At 41.0% G+C, this 16,324-nt stretch overlaps 2 protein-coding genes across 2 annotated transcripts; both read right to left on the bottom strand.

Annotated features, from left to right (window-relative positions):
* Positions 1-56: 56 nt before the first annotated feature.
* Positions 57-3,942, bottom strand: sprn (shadow of prion protein). Its single transcript, XM_035531251.2, has 2 exons — positions 3,631-3,942; positions 57-1,485 (listed from the first exon to the last, which is right to left on the bottom strand). The coding sequence occupies exons 1-2, from the start codon at positions 3,666-3,668 to the stop codon at positions 1,086-1,088; spliced, it is 438 nt and encodes a 145-aa protein (XP_035387144.1). The 5' UTR covers positions 3,669-3,942; the 3' UTR covers positions 57-1,085.
* A 3,305-nt stretch (positions 3,943-7,247) lies between these two features.
* Positions 7,248-16,098, bottom strand: si:dkey-191g9.7 (uncharacterized). The gene is made up of 3 exons (XM_035531313.2): positions 16,036-16,098; positions 12,967-13,433; positions 7,248-10,751 (listed from the first exon to the last, which is right to left on the bottom strand). Exon 3 carries the CDS (start codon positions 10,743-10,745, stop codon positions 9,366-9,368), a length of 1,380 nt encoding a protein of 459 aa, XP_035387206.1. The 5' UTR covers positions 10,746-10,751; positions 12,967-13,433; positions 16,036-16,098; the 3' UTR covers positions 7,248-9,365.
* Positions 16,099-16,324: the final 226 nt, after the last annotated feature.

Below are 16,324 nucleotides of genomic sequence, written 5' to 3'. Positions count from 1 at the left end.
TTTTAAGTTCAACATAATCACTTGTCTTTTTATCTTCTTCTATGTAATGATCTTGCTCCGTTATAACTAGACTTAATTTTAATCAACACAAGTGCAATACAGCAATGGCATTTCTTGCTATGGTCATGCTTTTTAAATATTCTAGGCAGTCACACTTAAAGTCAACACTAGAAAACATAATCTGGTAGTGTCAACGTGAGAGTTTTCCGTTTCAAGGATAACAAAATTAAGAAATCGTGTCTTAATGCCTATAAACAAAGATGCTGGCAATATTACAGCTGGCATAAATATTATCAGTAAGTCTTCATTCTTATTAGAAAGATGATACTACAGAGAATCGTCTGCAGTCATATACTGTACAGAACTGTTATAGCTGTGGAGGGAAGGATCGTCTGATTAAGATGTACCTCATCCAGCAGCCGGGTGGCATGTTTATTTTACCATTTTATCTTCAGTAATCATAAAACGGTTCTGTTTCAGAAACCTTACCTAAAGGTTATCTATGTGATATTAAATGTTATACTGTGTTACCAGAAGTCTTACAAATCTGCACTTAATACTATTCGATTAAAATGTAAAAAAAATATTACAAACTACTGAGATTTCACCTCCATACAATGTACAAAAAACAAAACAAAACCCACAGACACGGAATCCAAACACTAGTTTTCTCACTGAGTGCACAATCTGAAGGAATTGGGTATGTGTGTTGGTTGTAGAGATGAATCTGTTTATCGTGGTGATCTCACATCCCGTGCACACATACAACAAGGATAAGCCAAAGTATTTTACAGTTCTAACAGCTTTGTTTCTGGGATGTGGTCTCCGGACATGTTGTAGGTATTCTGTGTTGTTAGAGTTTCTTGCTACTGCTTCTACTGAAGCAAAATCTGCACAAAATTAATTTGGTTTGTTTACCTTACCGTATGCATGTTTGGAGCACGAGTCGGGTTCCCGAGGCCACTAATAAGTGCAGTTGCTGTTGTGAAGTGCACCAGGGTACGCTGTTAAACATGTTAGGAGTACACATTGCACAGTACTTTACAGGACGTAGCTTATCAAGCCCCTACAACAGTATATCGTACTTAAGGAATCATAAAGTTTATTGGCAGTAGTAGTGAGAATAGTTCACTGTACGTGAAGTCACGGGACATTGCGCAGGATGTCCTGGCAAAGTAAAGCTCCCATTCTGTTCTGTTGCTGTAATAATCATCCCCACGCTCCGAGCTGTCATCCGGGCGGCGCTGGGCAGAAGCGTACCAGCCTCCTGTGCCCAGTGCCACGGCGGCACCGGCAGCGGCAGCCGCCGCCACACGCACCGAGGAGGAGCCGCGGGCGCGGGACGTGCGGCTTCCACGCGCACTCCCGCGGGCAGAGCCCCTGGCACCCCCTCTGCCCCCTTTGGACATCACCTGGTCACACAGGAAAGCTGAGAGAAGCAGGAATATCCAGCAGGTGGCCACAGCCCGGTTCATTCTGGAATGCCTGACAAAGGAAGGCAGCAAGTGTGTTATCCAAAAAACAAATCACACAAAACTAGGTTTGGTTCAGCAAGAGATTAGGAACCATTAATGGGACTAGACTGGGAATTTACAGAAGCTGAAATTCCTTGTCATTCCACTTAGTGAGGACAAAGTGGAGTTGAATTCGGGCTACATGGTGTCTCTCCTGAGTTTTTCCTTTCTCCCTGAGTTCTCTGCTATTTTTGTAAGACTCCTGCCAAAATACCTCCATATTTAAACTACCAACAGTATCTATTTCAGTAAATATTTGTTGGGAAAATGCATTCTAATTCCCCATGCATTTTCTTATTGGAATGAAATGTCTTACTTGTTAAGAAAGTGCAAAAATAACAATATTTTTACAAGACTGACCAAATATGTTCTATTATATAATTGGATGTATAATGATGTAATGGTCACACATTATTTCTAATGTAAATATATACATAATTATGTATATCTGTAACCTGAATAAGTAAATAATTATCTATACAAGTTCACATATTTTGAGATTTGTTTCCTAATAAAATACATCCCACTGAGAACTGTGGATCACACTGTGGGCACCAACTAGCTTTCATTCTTTGTTATTATTTCAGAATGAAGTATATATTACAAGCTGGTCTTTGTGCCCAAAACATGATTTACTATCACTTACAACACAGTTACTATAACATAAAAGAGACATGTGAAGTTGATTACATTTTTATACCCAAATAATAGCAATGAGTTATAACTGCTTGCTTGGAAGACACTTCTCTCTTTCCGAGCATGTCGTCTGAGGGTCCAAGGAGCACGTTATTGTGTTGGGACAGTGCTTTATACATGAAACGAAACAAATTCAAGAAGCAAACCAAATTAACAAATGGCGCCAGGAGCTTGCAGGTCCCCCTGCAAAGTGAGGAGGTTCTTTGTGGGGGGGGGGGGGGGGTTTTCTGACCATAAAGCATTAAACATTAATCCATTCTTGGTATAGAATTACATTGTCACCTGTCTGCGTTTAAGATGAGCACTTATAATGCGCAAACCTGTACAGACAGAATGCAGGCTTCTAAAAGTAGAATAAGGACAAGACAACCTGGGGCCCAGTTTCCCAAGAGCGTCCTGTTAAAATTGTAACTGATGCAGAACGTGACTGTGCAACTGTATTTAACTGCAGTTAATCCTAATTTAATCTTCCCTTGGTGCACTTACATGTAAGCAATTTAGGCTTTTGCTCAATATTATTCCAGGTAGCATAGCTCGAGTCTGACAGACAGTGCTGCAAATTCTGAAGAATTTTCATTATTCGTAGCAGGAATAGTAGTAACAGCATTGAGGTGGTGATGACGATGGCGTTAATAAGGAGAATATTTAGAATGAAGACCTACAGTGCCAGTATTCTCTGATAAAATGGAAGACATGTTCTTCAGTCTGTTGCTCCTCACGTAGGTGAAGTGAAACCATTTTGTACAGAGAATGATCATTTGTGATCATTTGGCATTAATGACAACGATGCTGCTTAGATTGATGAGGATTCGTCAGAAGGTTTTGGATTTTTCAGAGAAGGCGCTCGCTCTTTGCGGAGTTTGCGTCCGTCTGTGTCTCTGGCCACATCATTCGTGCGGAAAATGGGTCAAAGCCCATCGTTGAGTTTTTGGTTCTTGCAATGAATCTCAGAAAATTACATACATGTAGGTGCTTTTTATTACACGAGTTAGGCCTACACCACCGTCTGATTGGCTATCAAAAAAGGAACATTTAAAAAACAAACCAACAAACAAAAAAGGTATTTATATCGTAGTTCCTAGTTAAGGGAATTCTGACGGAAATCTTCCCACTACAGACGTATGCAACAAGGCAAAGAAAAGCTAACGTTCGTCTTGGACTAACGCTGTATAACTACAGTCTAATCACTATGTACCGAGCGGATGGTCAGAGGCGCGCGCCTGTTCTCGTGAAGCCCGACAGGATCCCACGCGCTATGTCTTCTGCAGCCTTGGCGCAAACCGCAGCCTAATCCTGAAAGCGTGCAGGCTCACTCACTTACCTCAGCTTTGTCGCCGTTCTCCACGATCGAAACACTTTACCTCTCGATGCGTCGTTGTCATATAAGAGAGGAGATCAAGTGAAGGCAGTACGAGCTCACCTGTGAGGGAAATGCCACTGCATGCAGGGCGGTAGCATGATAAAACGCAGTAGGGTCGTGATGGCGGTACAACGAGGAGGTCTCGGTCTTACGAGAAGGAAAAAATAAAGAAATTAATTCGGCTGCCTGCTTTAGTGTGCAGAAGGAAATGTTTCGTCTGCTACATCTACCACTTTAATGAGTAATTAATAGCGGAGGGTGCGAGGGTTGCCCACTACCGACTAAACGCCTTTAACGTGGTTAACCGTTCACACTCTGTCAGAAGATTTCATGGTTGCCTGTACACGACTAAAGGGCTTCAAGTTATTAAAAATAAAAAATAAAAAACTCCTATTGATACCGTTACTGATCAAAATTGCTGACAAAAAAAATGCGTAAGTCGTATCCTAAATAAACTCATTCAAAATTAAATCTTATTTATGCTGAAATCTGTTTTGTCTGACTAGTAAAATGTATGGGTGTATATCGGTGTATTCCAGCTCTTTTCAATGGGTCGCATTTATTGGCTCATTGACCAAGGAGCAGCCTCATTGACCTCTTACATCAGCTGCTTTGCCACCCAGAGGTTATTATACCTCATGATCTATCACTTAAATTGTTCCCTGTAACCTTTGTGTTTAAAAAACCTAATAAACTATTTAAATAAAAATAAAAACGTAGCAAGATGTAACTAGATGCTACATATGTGCACTGAAGATCTCTACATGATTTAAAACAAACCAAAATATTATTTTGTGTATACAATAAGTATATGTGAATCCCAGGCCTAAGCCCCTGAGAACATATTTTTCCATCATATCTCCACACACACACACACACACACACACACACACACACGTCCTGCATGCTGCACATTAAACATCCAGAACAGACTTACTGCACATACCAAGTAAATGTAGGCTACAACACCTTCCAGCCAACATCCCATGCCAATTCACACCAAGAGAACATCATAAAGGACATAAATAGTGGTGTAGTGCAGTGATGTAGTAGTTGCAGAATTAGCTGTAAGCTGTACTTTTCACTGGCATTTGTTTATTTTTACAATGTAGAACTGGCACACAGTTTACATTTAGGAACATAGATCATAAACTACCTGACAAGCCTACCAGCTTTTCTTTTAGTAAACGTTATGTACCATGTTGTTGTTTTTAATATTATTAACAGAACCACCCCCCATCCCCAAACTCATTTTTAACAGTTAATAGTGAGGTTGGCCAATGGTTAAAGCTTCTAGAACAAATGAAGGCACTTATTCATGAAACAGAAGACAGTTGAGCAGAGGAAGGCCCTTATGACCACAAAACAGAAACCTGTGACACCCAAGCAGTTCATGGGGACTTGTTAACTCACGTAATGAGTGATTGAGTCAGGATATTCTTGAGAATGGGAATGAGTAAGGGAATTCCTGAGAATGGAAATGAGTCAGAGAATTCCTGGGAATGTAAATGAGTCAGGCTGATCCTAAGATGACATGCAACAGGCCATTCAGCTTGAAACATTCTTCAGGCCGCATTGTAGTGATTGTATCACTAGTGACATTATCACTGGTGATAATGGCCATCAAAAACCACACGCACATTGTCACACAGTCCTCTGGTCCAGCAGCCCTGACCAACGAGGCTAATGCTGGGGCGCTTCACTACATTCCCCAGAATCCTCTGGGGAGATCAGCATCCCCTGAATACTAATGTTATACACCTGTTAGCTCTATTTAAGGTCTATTTAATTCCAGCAGGTTAGCTGCTTCCTTGAGAAGTATTATTCATTGTTTCCTGTACAAACACAGGGGTGTTTTGACAGGTTCGTATTTGTCTTTGGATTTCCCCTTTGTATTTGGTTGCCTTCAGGAATGTTTGTCTCTGGCTCTGTTTTGTTGGACTATTTTTTTTCATTAAGATTTTTGGATTTATCCTCTTATAATAAGCTAGTAACCGATCCACACACATCTGGCCCTTCCTGCCGCATTACACATGAGTGTATGTAGGTCCGCTCTGTTCTTTTCTCACGCATTAATTACACTGAACCCATATAAACACCCTTATTTCTTATGCATCTTATAATCCAGACTTCAACCAGACCCAACCCTTTCTGGGGTAAGACTATATACATACCTTGAATACATACCTAGTCAAACTACTTTTTAACTAGTCGAAGTACTAATTACAGGTTGGTAGTACTGACTGCATAGTTAGTGTTACAGGTGTCGGGACACGCTGTCCCTGTAGATGCCAAGTCAGTGCCTGCTTTGGAGTAACTATTATCATTTTCACCCTTTCACTGTGTCCAATAGAACCATCCTGCTTGACTTTATATGTCCACGTGTGTGAAACTTCTATAGCAGTAACGACTACTTCAGTCAAGAGGCCGTCCAGAGGACCGCCCTGGCTGACAGCCCTCTGCAACGCTGAGCCTTATGCACCAGTTCCTTTTCATGTCTTCTCTTATGATACTCTTGTTCAGTTCTGTAGATCGTTTCGTTTCTTTCGTCATTTAGTTCTGCAGATTGAGCAACAGTGATTATGTTGGTATGGCATGATGGAACCCTTCATTGGCCTTGTAACCTCATGTAAGTGTGTGATTAAAACTCACAAGTTCAAAAAGTTCGGTGTAGTTGTATGTTCTTCCGCACTACATTCACACTAGAGCAACATGTGGAGTGGAATAAAGGTACTGCCAGCTTGGATTGTTTTCAATGTGTTTGTGGTGTTTTTTTCCTGTAGAGATCAAATGTAGATTCTCACTCCTTCTAATATTTACAGGATACTTACATAAAAATGTTTAGACTGCCAGTGGTTTATAGAATGTTATAGTTTGCTTATTTCCAAGTCTGCAAATTTAGATAATTATTTGTCCATGTTTCTTTTTTAATTCTCAATGTATACGGCTCTTTTTATCTGCAGGATTATGTGTAACGACGTTTCCATACTACTGGCATAGCACTGGGATATGCTGGGAATTGTAGCGGCATGACTGATGCACTGCCAGAATCTGTGGCAAGGTAAGCCAAACCTCTTTACTATTCCTAAAAGAGTATAATCAATTTGTTATAGTGTATGAATATATTATATAACTAATGAATGATATATTGTATTATTCTTTTTTGTCCTTTTAGGTCTCAAACCTGAATTATTTAATCACGTTACACTGTGAAACCTGCACGGCATAATTCATGTTAGTATGTTACATTCTGTCCCAGTTTTGACTGGTGTATATATCAAATCTCATGTAAATACGTATTGCTTCATCAAGATTCACATTCATCAATGCCCTAACATAAACTGGAATTGATTCGATTATCTAAAAATCTTTTTAAAAATCAATTTATTGATATACACGTATTTATTACATTCTAGTCAATATAAACAGCTTTTAATTTTTCATAAATATGTTGCTTTATTTATCTTAATGTGTATATGATCAATTTAAAAAAAAAAAGATTTGTGTTCATCTGCTAGAAAAAAAGATTAGCATATTGATACATTTCCAACATGATGTGTTATTGGCTTAGGCTAAAGGAGTTTTTCTCTTATTAGTACAATAACTGCAACATGAATATAAAGATAATTCAGCACAATATCATTATTATTTCTATGACCAGTGGCTATAGTCTCTGCTGTGCCTCACTTCAATACTCATCCCTTTTCACAAATTAAATCATTATGAATTCATCAAATGTTCTTCCAACCTATATACAGCATTTCCATCACTTGATTTCCAATCCAGGGTTGAATTTATAATTTAAGATGATTTAGTATGTGCTCAATAACATCTCAAACCTATATGTGTAAATACAAAATGTAATTAGCATTTGTAGATAAATAACAGACATATCAGAATGCCATGTGGGCTTTTATATATATATATATATATATATATATAAAGGAGTAAAAGCCATCCTGTTCCTAAATAAGTTAATACCCTGTAAATCTTATTTCCAGGGTTTGGCCTGTGGCTGACAGAGTGGTTAGTAAATGACTTCTTAAAATGTAAATTACTTCTATAAATGATTGTAAACAACTGCACTTAATGACTCTTATGAAGAATATGTCTGCATTCTCTTGGATTCATCAGCTATGTAAATGTATGACAGTTGTACTGGGTTTGATTCAGTGGTATCCAACCCAATTTTGACTGCTTCTTTCATGCTGTTTAACATAAATCTCTAAAGACCTGGAATGAATTATAGCATTTCTGTTTCCCACTGTGACAGAATAGTTTGTCATATAAACTAATAATTCTTATTTATTAGTATCACTCTTGAAAATATATGGTATACATTATAAACATGACTGGTATGTTTAAGTTCACACCTTTACAATGTTACAAACCTACATTTGTCCATTAAAGTCTTGTGGACATTTTAAAATGAAGAAATATTTCAAGACATCATTCTAACAAGATTACAGAGTCATGCTCTACTGATCTTGTATATCTGGTTTTTGAGGTTGTTTCTGCTCTCGAGATGCAGAGTATAAAGTCTAATCTCACTATCCTGTTACACACATAGGATCAAAGAGGTCTCCTGAAATCCTTAGCACTAGCACTAAATGGTAGATTAGCGTATGCTATATACAGAATAATTTATTTGCTTTTAAGACTTTGAATTGACAATTCTTGAATTGTATGTTATTAGAAGAAACATCTCTGAAGAAAAGTAACAAACATTTCTTTCACATTTTTAAAACTATATATAATGCAGTTTTCTAGAGCATGTTGATCAAAAATGGCTACATTGAAACAGCCAATTAAATTAAATGTCTAATTTAAAAGGAAGATTTTTCGCAGAGCAAAGACTGAACATGAAAGGTAAAATGAAAAGTAAAACCGACCATCACAGGTACCGTGATTCAAATCAGGCAAAGACATAATGACGCATTTAGTCCAGTAGATGGCGCAGAAGTTCACGTTTCACCCTGCTTACAGCCACAATGATGGTGCAGTCATAAAGTATGTGCATGGGCTGATTTCACATCGCAGAAATAAAGCAAAATAGGCTTAAAATTGAATTTATATAGTTTAAGGGAAGGTTATCTTTTTAAACTTCAAATTATTTGAACTTTGGCCTGTAATGAACACTTCCTGTGCTTGTCAATAATCTTAAAACTTGTAGATAATTATGCCTCGCTAACAACATTTCTCTGGTAAGCCCTCTTTAAGTTGCTAAACTAGTTTGAGCATTTTGTGTGATTAAATGTATTGAGAAAACCGTATTGATTCTAACTTAGTGACTGAACCATTTTGTTTGGTGTAAAAGACGCAGCTCGGTGAACGAGCACATTTTTTTCTTTTTTACAAAAGTGACTTTTTTTTTCCAGAGTGACAAATGTTCGCATCATTTAAAGCTCCAGACCAGCTCAGAGGTTTGGTCATGCCTGACCTGAAAACAAGCCAAACCAACAGCCCTTACACCTAAAGTGTTTACCCGCAGTACATGACTGAGACTGTAAAATTTAGGTAGAAGGTCCTTCTCCAGAACGGTTGTCCACTGCTGTAATCCAGGACAGACATTATTACATTGGATTATTTTTATATATATATATATATATATATATATATATATTATATATATATAAAAATAATCCAATGCTATTATTTCTGAGTAATTCTATATCATTTCAACACAGTATGCTTTGTTGTGAGTGGATCACTGAATCAGTTATTGAAGCTTTTCCAAATGCATCCTGGTATGCTGCATGCCTGTTTGAGGCTTGGAAGTACGGTTGTACAGTCCGTCAATCCGCTGCGGTTGTTGTGCGTGTGCAGCACCCCGGCGGACGCAGGGCTGCCATTAGGCTCCGCCTCCTGCGCTGTCCCTTCCCGGCGCTGGCGTGCGAGGTGACTGTGCTCTGGCGCGACAGTTTCACGGCTCTCCCCGCGGTCTCCTTGATTTGCAGCTCCAGGTGCTTCTGAATGGCGAGGCCCAGCTCCTCGGGGTCCACGGACGCCCCGTACACCTCCCACGTCATGCCTTCCGTGTCCCACTTCACCTCCCGCACCGGGGACTTCCTCCGGGCCGCTGGACCCTCTCGCGACAGACGCACCTCGGGGAACACATGCTGGGCCTGGCCCTCCGGGTGCTCCTGGCCCACCTGCACACCCGCGTCCCTCAGCTCCACGGGCGAGGTCATGGTCGCCACATCCCTGGGGGGCCTGCCCTCGTCCTCGGCCCGCTGCTGGCTCCCGAAACGCCGCAGGGGCCCGAGCCGGTCGCAGTCCAGGCTGCAGCAGAAGGGCACAGGCTTGCCATCCAGCCCCGTCTCGCCGATGGAGGGAATCAACCGGGGGAGGGCCAGCATGGCCGACCCGCCGCCCTGCCCCGTGCTGTGCCCCGCCCCATGGGGGGAGACGGAGATGGGCTGGGGGTGGCAGTAGGCAGCAAACGTGCCCTCGATGGCCACATGGGGGCAGGAGTTCCAGCAGATGGCCTCTTCCAGCCTGGAGTGTTTCGTGGCACCGCTTCGCTCTCCTGCAGCCAGAGAGCCAGAACTGGCAGAAGGTGGGCAGTCCTGCTGGACTGGGCGGCCTGAGCAGGCGTCACCTTCTCGGCAGAATGCGGTGGTTGTGCTGCCGCCCGGCGGCTGCATGGCCTGCGTACCCGCTAATGGCCGGCTAGACGTTTCTGGACTCATCCCACTGGGTTCGCAAGGAAGCTCTAACGCAGGGCCCCCTTTCTGTGTGTGCAGGCTGTCAGAGAGACTCCTCTGAGCAGGCAGCTTTGCTGGGGCCAGGCTCTGCTCTCCCAGGTCTCTGTGCTGGCAGGATACGTTTGCTCCCAAGCTCTGTTCCTTCTGATGGGTCCCACTGTCTCTGTCTTCTCTCAGTGCCAATGCGCGGTCCGCTACGTGAACATCTGCAATACTGTGGGGACTTGCTGCACTGCGAACAGCCACGGTGGCGTTTGGTTTGGTGTGGTTGCTGTCTTCCAGAACGTTCTCTGAGCATGGCGCTTCACTGGAGTGCTTCTGGAGCTCCACAGGCTGGAGGGAAGCCTTTGTCAGCTCTGCCGAGCTCGTTGAGACTGGGAGAACAGACACATTAGGGAATGCAGCATCACATGGGATGGCACCCCCTGGTGGGAACTGCCCTAACAAAGGGCGTCCAGTCTCCGTCATCAAAAACTGAAAGATTGAAAGATGAGTTATAGTTTTTCTTTATTTCTTACTTGTCAAATAATTATCTAAATTTGCAGACTTGGAAATAAGCAAACCATAACATTCTATAAAACACTGGCAGTCTAAACATTTTTATGTAAGTATCCTATAATCAAAATGCTAATTTTATGGCATACACATGTTTATTTACATACAGCTGTAATTAAATGTTTCTAAAATTAGGGTCCACCAAGAGAAAAATTAAAACACACTGAAGATAAAACAGGCATCGTCTGAATCTGTTTGATCACACTGCCAGCTGTGACAATATTGCTTCTGGATCCTTGTGAGTATATGCTATGTAGTCTTTATGTAGGCTTCCACTTCAAGGTCAGTAAAGCTGGCACTAGATACTTTTACAGGCAGTCACTAAGTGAACAAATCAAACAAGCATACATAATCCTCAAACAGGGGTCCAAGATTAGGGAAATAAGATTGTTCCTTGATTAATGAGCGTCTGGTGATCTATCAGATCCCAGAAGACATTCAGGACTGAATGCTTGCCTGGGGAATATGACACAGGAGGACAGATGCCCGCACAGGCAGATTCTGAGAGACTTGCACACACTAATCTATTCTAAGAATGATAGTGACAGTGATAGTGGATATTCGACCAGATTAACCCTCTGATTATATATAGCATGTGCTTAGTGTCTGATCGCAGATAAGGTTTATGCTTCTAAGAGAACAGATATGTGAATACATTTTAATGCAATCTAACATCTAAAACTTAATCACAGCACGGATCTGAAGTGCTTCGCTATCACTCGATTTAAGCCCAGGTAAGAGTGTTAGCCCTGCCGTTAGCATTTTAGGGGGAGTTTGATACAGCAGTGGTTCAGCCCCTGGTAGTCTGAACTGAGTCCGTCTCTTCCAATCAGTATCGCGAAAAATGGCGCGAAGGGTGAGAGGTCACAACATAATCTGCACCATGAAAATGAAGAATAACTGATGACCAAGTAATACAAGAATTAAGGACTTTAAACACATGCCAGAGACATCTGTCCTCGCAACCTATGAGAAAATACATAAGAACTGATGAATCAATTAAACGGAAACAATATTTGAATAATAATTTGAAAATGTGAATAATTGTTAATGAATAGGCACTTTGGCGTGTGTTTAAACTAGACTGCTGAACAACTATTTGGAAACAAGGTTTTCATAAAGATGAAAATAAAAATATAAATATATGCACCACATGCTGAACAATATACAAAGACGAAGGAAAAATATTCTATAGTACAGAAAGAGAGAAATTAAGAAACAAATTACTAAACAGAAAACAAAAAAAGTTATTTTGAAAACTGGAGCATAAATAAAGTGCTGTTTTGTTTCTTTCCCTAAAAAAGATTTCTTTTAGACTATGATACAGTACAACACCAGGGATCCTGGTCCTCTCAGGGTCTCCCCTCTGTGTGATTACCGGATTCGTATTTATTTAGGGGTGTTTTCTTGGCATTCTAGACTATTAAATATACAGGTATCAGACACCACTGGTCTCTCACATTCTAGAAGTAAGGAGTGCCTCTAACTACACACACAGACCCTGCTGCTATTGTTATTCAATGAGGATCAACTGACTTGTTGGACAAGCTGTTTTGAAGTCACTGAATTTCAATTTAGCCAATTTGTACAAGCATGCTAGCCTGCTAGTTTTCAGTATGCCTTTTTGGGCCAACCATGTGTAAGCTCAGTCACACACATGGCCCAGCATAAGATCTGCATTTAGATGTATACTAAGCTATTTAAAGGTTTGTGTCCTGAAATGTGCAATAGTGAGAGACCAAGTTCTGTCTGCAGCATGCACTCTCTCCAGATCTGCACGCATTGCTATTCCATAAGAGCTAAAAATACCTGACCAGGGAAGGTCTTTCCATATGGATCCAAATGTGCACACACACACACACACACACACACACACACACACACACACACACACACACACACACACACACACACACACACACATATATATACATATACATATACATATACATATACATATACATATACATATACATATACATATACATATATATATATATATATATATATATATATATATATATATATATATATATATATATATATATTCTAGACATTCTAAAGGGGCTAGACATTTACAGGTTTTCCAGATGAGCTGCACTACATGGAGCACTCCGGGGAAAATCGCCCTTACCCTGCGCGAGTCGACGGTGAGGCTTCTGTTCTCTCCTTGTTGAGCTTTGGCTCCCAGCAGCCTGTCTGCCCTCCAGCCTCTTTCTAGCGTATCTGAGAAGCCATCCCGGCGTCAGCGAAGGACCTTGAGAGGGGACCGGAGGGCTAGGCAGTGCTGCCTCCTTCCCGCACACTCATCCACAGGTGAAACCCCTCCTCCCCTCCCCGCCCCCTCCTTTTCTCAGTCAATCCGTCAGACCCCGCCCATCGTGGCAGCCTGACTCCTCCCCCAGCCCCTCCAGCGTTTCTCCAGCGGCGGGGGAGATGGAGGAATGATCTCGCCTTTCCTCTGATTGCAAACCTGCCTTCAGTCACATCCCTTCACATCGTCTGGCCCCGAGGGACGGAGGCGTGAGAGAGGGGGCGTTAACGTGTAGCGCTGAGGCAGGCTGGACGTGGTGATGGACAGGACGGTTCACGTTTGCCCATCTGAGGAAAAGACAGAGAGGAAAATTCTCTCCTGAATGAACATAAATACGGGAGTTTGTTTACTGGCACTGAGTCTCCCCCACACCCCCACCCAAACACCTTGTGTCGGACAACACACGCTCTCTGCGGGAGTCTGCCTCCTTCTCTCACACCTGTTTCCTTGCGCAACCTCGAAATGTTCGCTCCCTCTCCCACCATCACTCCTCCCTTGTTGCTATAGCAATAGCATGGCTCAACGGGACATGAATTTAGTTTTTGGGTTTTTTTGTTGTTTTTTCCTTTTTTTTTTTTTTGCTCGCTGTGAGAAAACACCAGAGAAACACATCAGTACTGTCTAGCAGTTGGTATGTGATGACATAAAACCACACTGGAACATCTGTGACATTAATATATCTGTAGGCCTTTGATGCTGTGAGTTTGGCAAAACATAGTCACACCTTCCTCATAGTCTCTTGATATGAACAGATTCCAAAAAGACGGGATTAGTTTGGCTATGGAGCATTTCCTTGTAGTCACATACAGGAACCACAGAAAGGAAAATGGTCACATGGTCATGGAGAAAAGTTAACAATGGAATGAAACTAAAGAACACTATCCCTTCCCTCCATTTCCTGTTCATGATTAATAGGCAGTGGAAAAGACATTAAGCCTAACACAAACACTTCAGACCTACATTTTAAACATGAAAGGTGTTGCCCCACACCAGCTGATCAGTAATGGTACAGGGAGATTATACACTCCTCACTGCTGGGAAATGTCTGAATGCATGCGAATTATAATTATACTATATTTGTGTGTATAAAAACCCATGTGTGAAATGACCTTTAGTTCCTTTTATTCAGTACTTTATGTTAGATATCCTAATTATGTTAGATTATCCTAATTATGTTAGATTATCCTAATTATGTTGAATATTCTAATTAGATCTGTTAGACTGATATTTCACCTGGCAGGCAGAAATCATCTGTAGGTGTTAAATGCGCATGCTGTGTGTTCATTACATACACAGAGCTTTTAAAAATAAGAGCTCAATCTCAGAGGGCTATAGAAGTGGGGTAGGCGGACAATGGACAGACATCATAGTCAGAGGGGACAGTGGAGGGTTATGAACTGCCTCAGCATCTGGAGAGGACGTAGACCAGCTGTGCAGGGAATAAAAAACACAGAAAATGGAGAAATGCAAACAGTATTTGAGACCCTCTGCCACTCACGTTCTTGCCAGAGGTACTGTTTTATTCAATACCAAGCTCCTTCCTTCAAATAAAACACATTAAAAGAAAGAAAAATGCTCCTATACACAACACCTGGATATCAAATAATGCACATCGCTGAACCAAAGCAGTAGAAAACCAATACACAGCACTGACCCCAAACCCAACTTACATACATTAAAAACTAATCTCACTTTACTTTACACACATTTAACATATATTGAGAAAATACTGCAATATATTACAATTTATATGCAGATGCAACATAACTTTTGGAATCTGATTTGGAAATGTTGCCCATCACTGAGGATAATGTACTGATGTCATTAAAAATATGAACAGCTTTTACCTACGACATGTAGGACAAGACTACACTTTGGCCTACTTCGTCATAGTTAGATACACAATTAAATTTTTAACCTGAAGTCAAGACTTCTCACCTTAAATAAAATTTAAGGATGTTTTTATTCTCAAAAAAAAAAAATCCACCTGAAAATATATTTCCATTTATTACAGTGATATCCCACCGTGTGCCATAGCAGCCTTAAGAGTGCTGTTCATAACGTGCGATTTGCGAAGTGTTTCAGACTGTAATCAAGACGTCTCTGACCACAACAAAACCACCACGGCTGAGGTCAAATCTGCAGGGTTTAGACAAACTCCTCCGGTCCTTCCTGGAGCACAGTGCTGAGTGTTTCCAGTGTTTCCCTCACAATACTCGTTTAGTTAGTAATTCTGGTTTTTTGTACTTGATTTCAACATGTGGTGTTGGTGACAGCATCTAAATCGCTTTGTTGTTAGTCATATCTCAGATTTGAGCTTTATCCTTTTGGTTTAAACTTATCGCATATTGCAAAGTGAAGAATAGCATAGAATAGTTCCTATTCCGAGAGACACTGTATATAAAAAGACGTTACACTGAATTACTGAATGTAGGTCGAAATATCTGAAGAACTTCTATATAAGTAAACTAATCCACGTACGTAGAATCGAGTTAGACAGATTCAAGATCCTTTTTGTGTTAGAAATCTATAATGGCTGACAGACATAATATTCCATGTATCCATTAAAAAAATAAATAAATAAATAAAGATTTTCTCTTTAAGTTCATCTGACATGATCTTTGAACTTTAATTTACAGTTGCATACTTTGCCTCTGTTGACATTGGCAGCCAACAATGACGCCACCCACAGCAGCATGTACATAGTCCACTCCAGGCAAAACATCAAAGCAAGTCGAAAGTCCCATTACTAGTTTTGCTCTTTGTAACAGGATATCAGCAAGTTGTCAGAGCATTTTGGCAACAGTGAATGATCCCACTGCTTCTCAGCTGAGGTCATAAGCTGGACATTACTTTTATATCCACATAGTCTGACGTTGTTCCACTTACCAGGGTCAAAGAGATCGCCAGCATAGTTGTGTAGAGTCCGTCTCTGGAGTCCTTTGATATGACTGCAACTTGTGTTCTAAATGGCACGCCACCAACCAGGTGCTCTTTATCCTCAGGAATGTGTCACATGACTGCCTGCAGCCACACCCACCCAGTCCTGTTTTTTGTTGTTGTTGTTGTTGTTGTTGTTGTTATTGTTGTTCACATTCTCACTTTCACAGGTGACATGAAAACCCAGCACGGCAGAAGGTCCTTTATCCTGGAGATGTTTAGAAAAGACATCCATCCT

The sequence above is a fragment of the Electrophorus electricus genome, chromosome 12 (genome assembly GCF_041902795.1).
Source record: "Electrophorus electricus isolate QZ-2024a chromosome 12, ASM4190279v1, whole genome shotgun sequence".
In the NCBI taxonomy this organism is placed as follows: Eukaryota; Metazoa; Chordata; class Actinopteri; order Gymnotiformes; family Gymnotidae; genus Electrophorus; species Electrophorus electricus.
The sequence above is the reverse complement of the archived record's forward strand: the minus strand, read 5'-3'. Positions and strand labels throughout refer to the sequence as shown.

Bases quoted from the DNA above. Each gene is read 5' to 3' on its own strand.
- sprn (XM_035531251.2), bottom strand. From the start codon at position 3,668: ATGCTACCGCCCTGCATGCAGTGGCATTTCCCTCACAG. The intron at 1,486-3,630 runs GTGAGCTCGTAC...TTCCTTTGTCAG, and splicing joins CAGTGGCATTTCCCTCACAG to GCATTCCAGAATGAACCGGG.
- si:dkey-191g9.7 (XM_035531313.2), bottom strand. From the start codon at position 10,745: ATGACGGAGACTGGACGCCCTTTGTTAGGGCAGTTCCCACCAGGGGGT.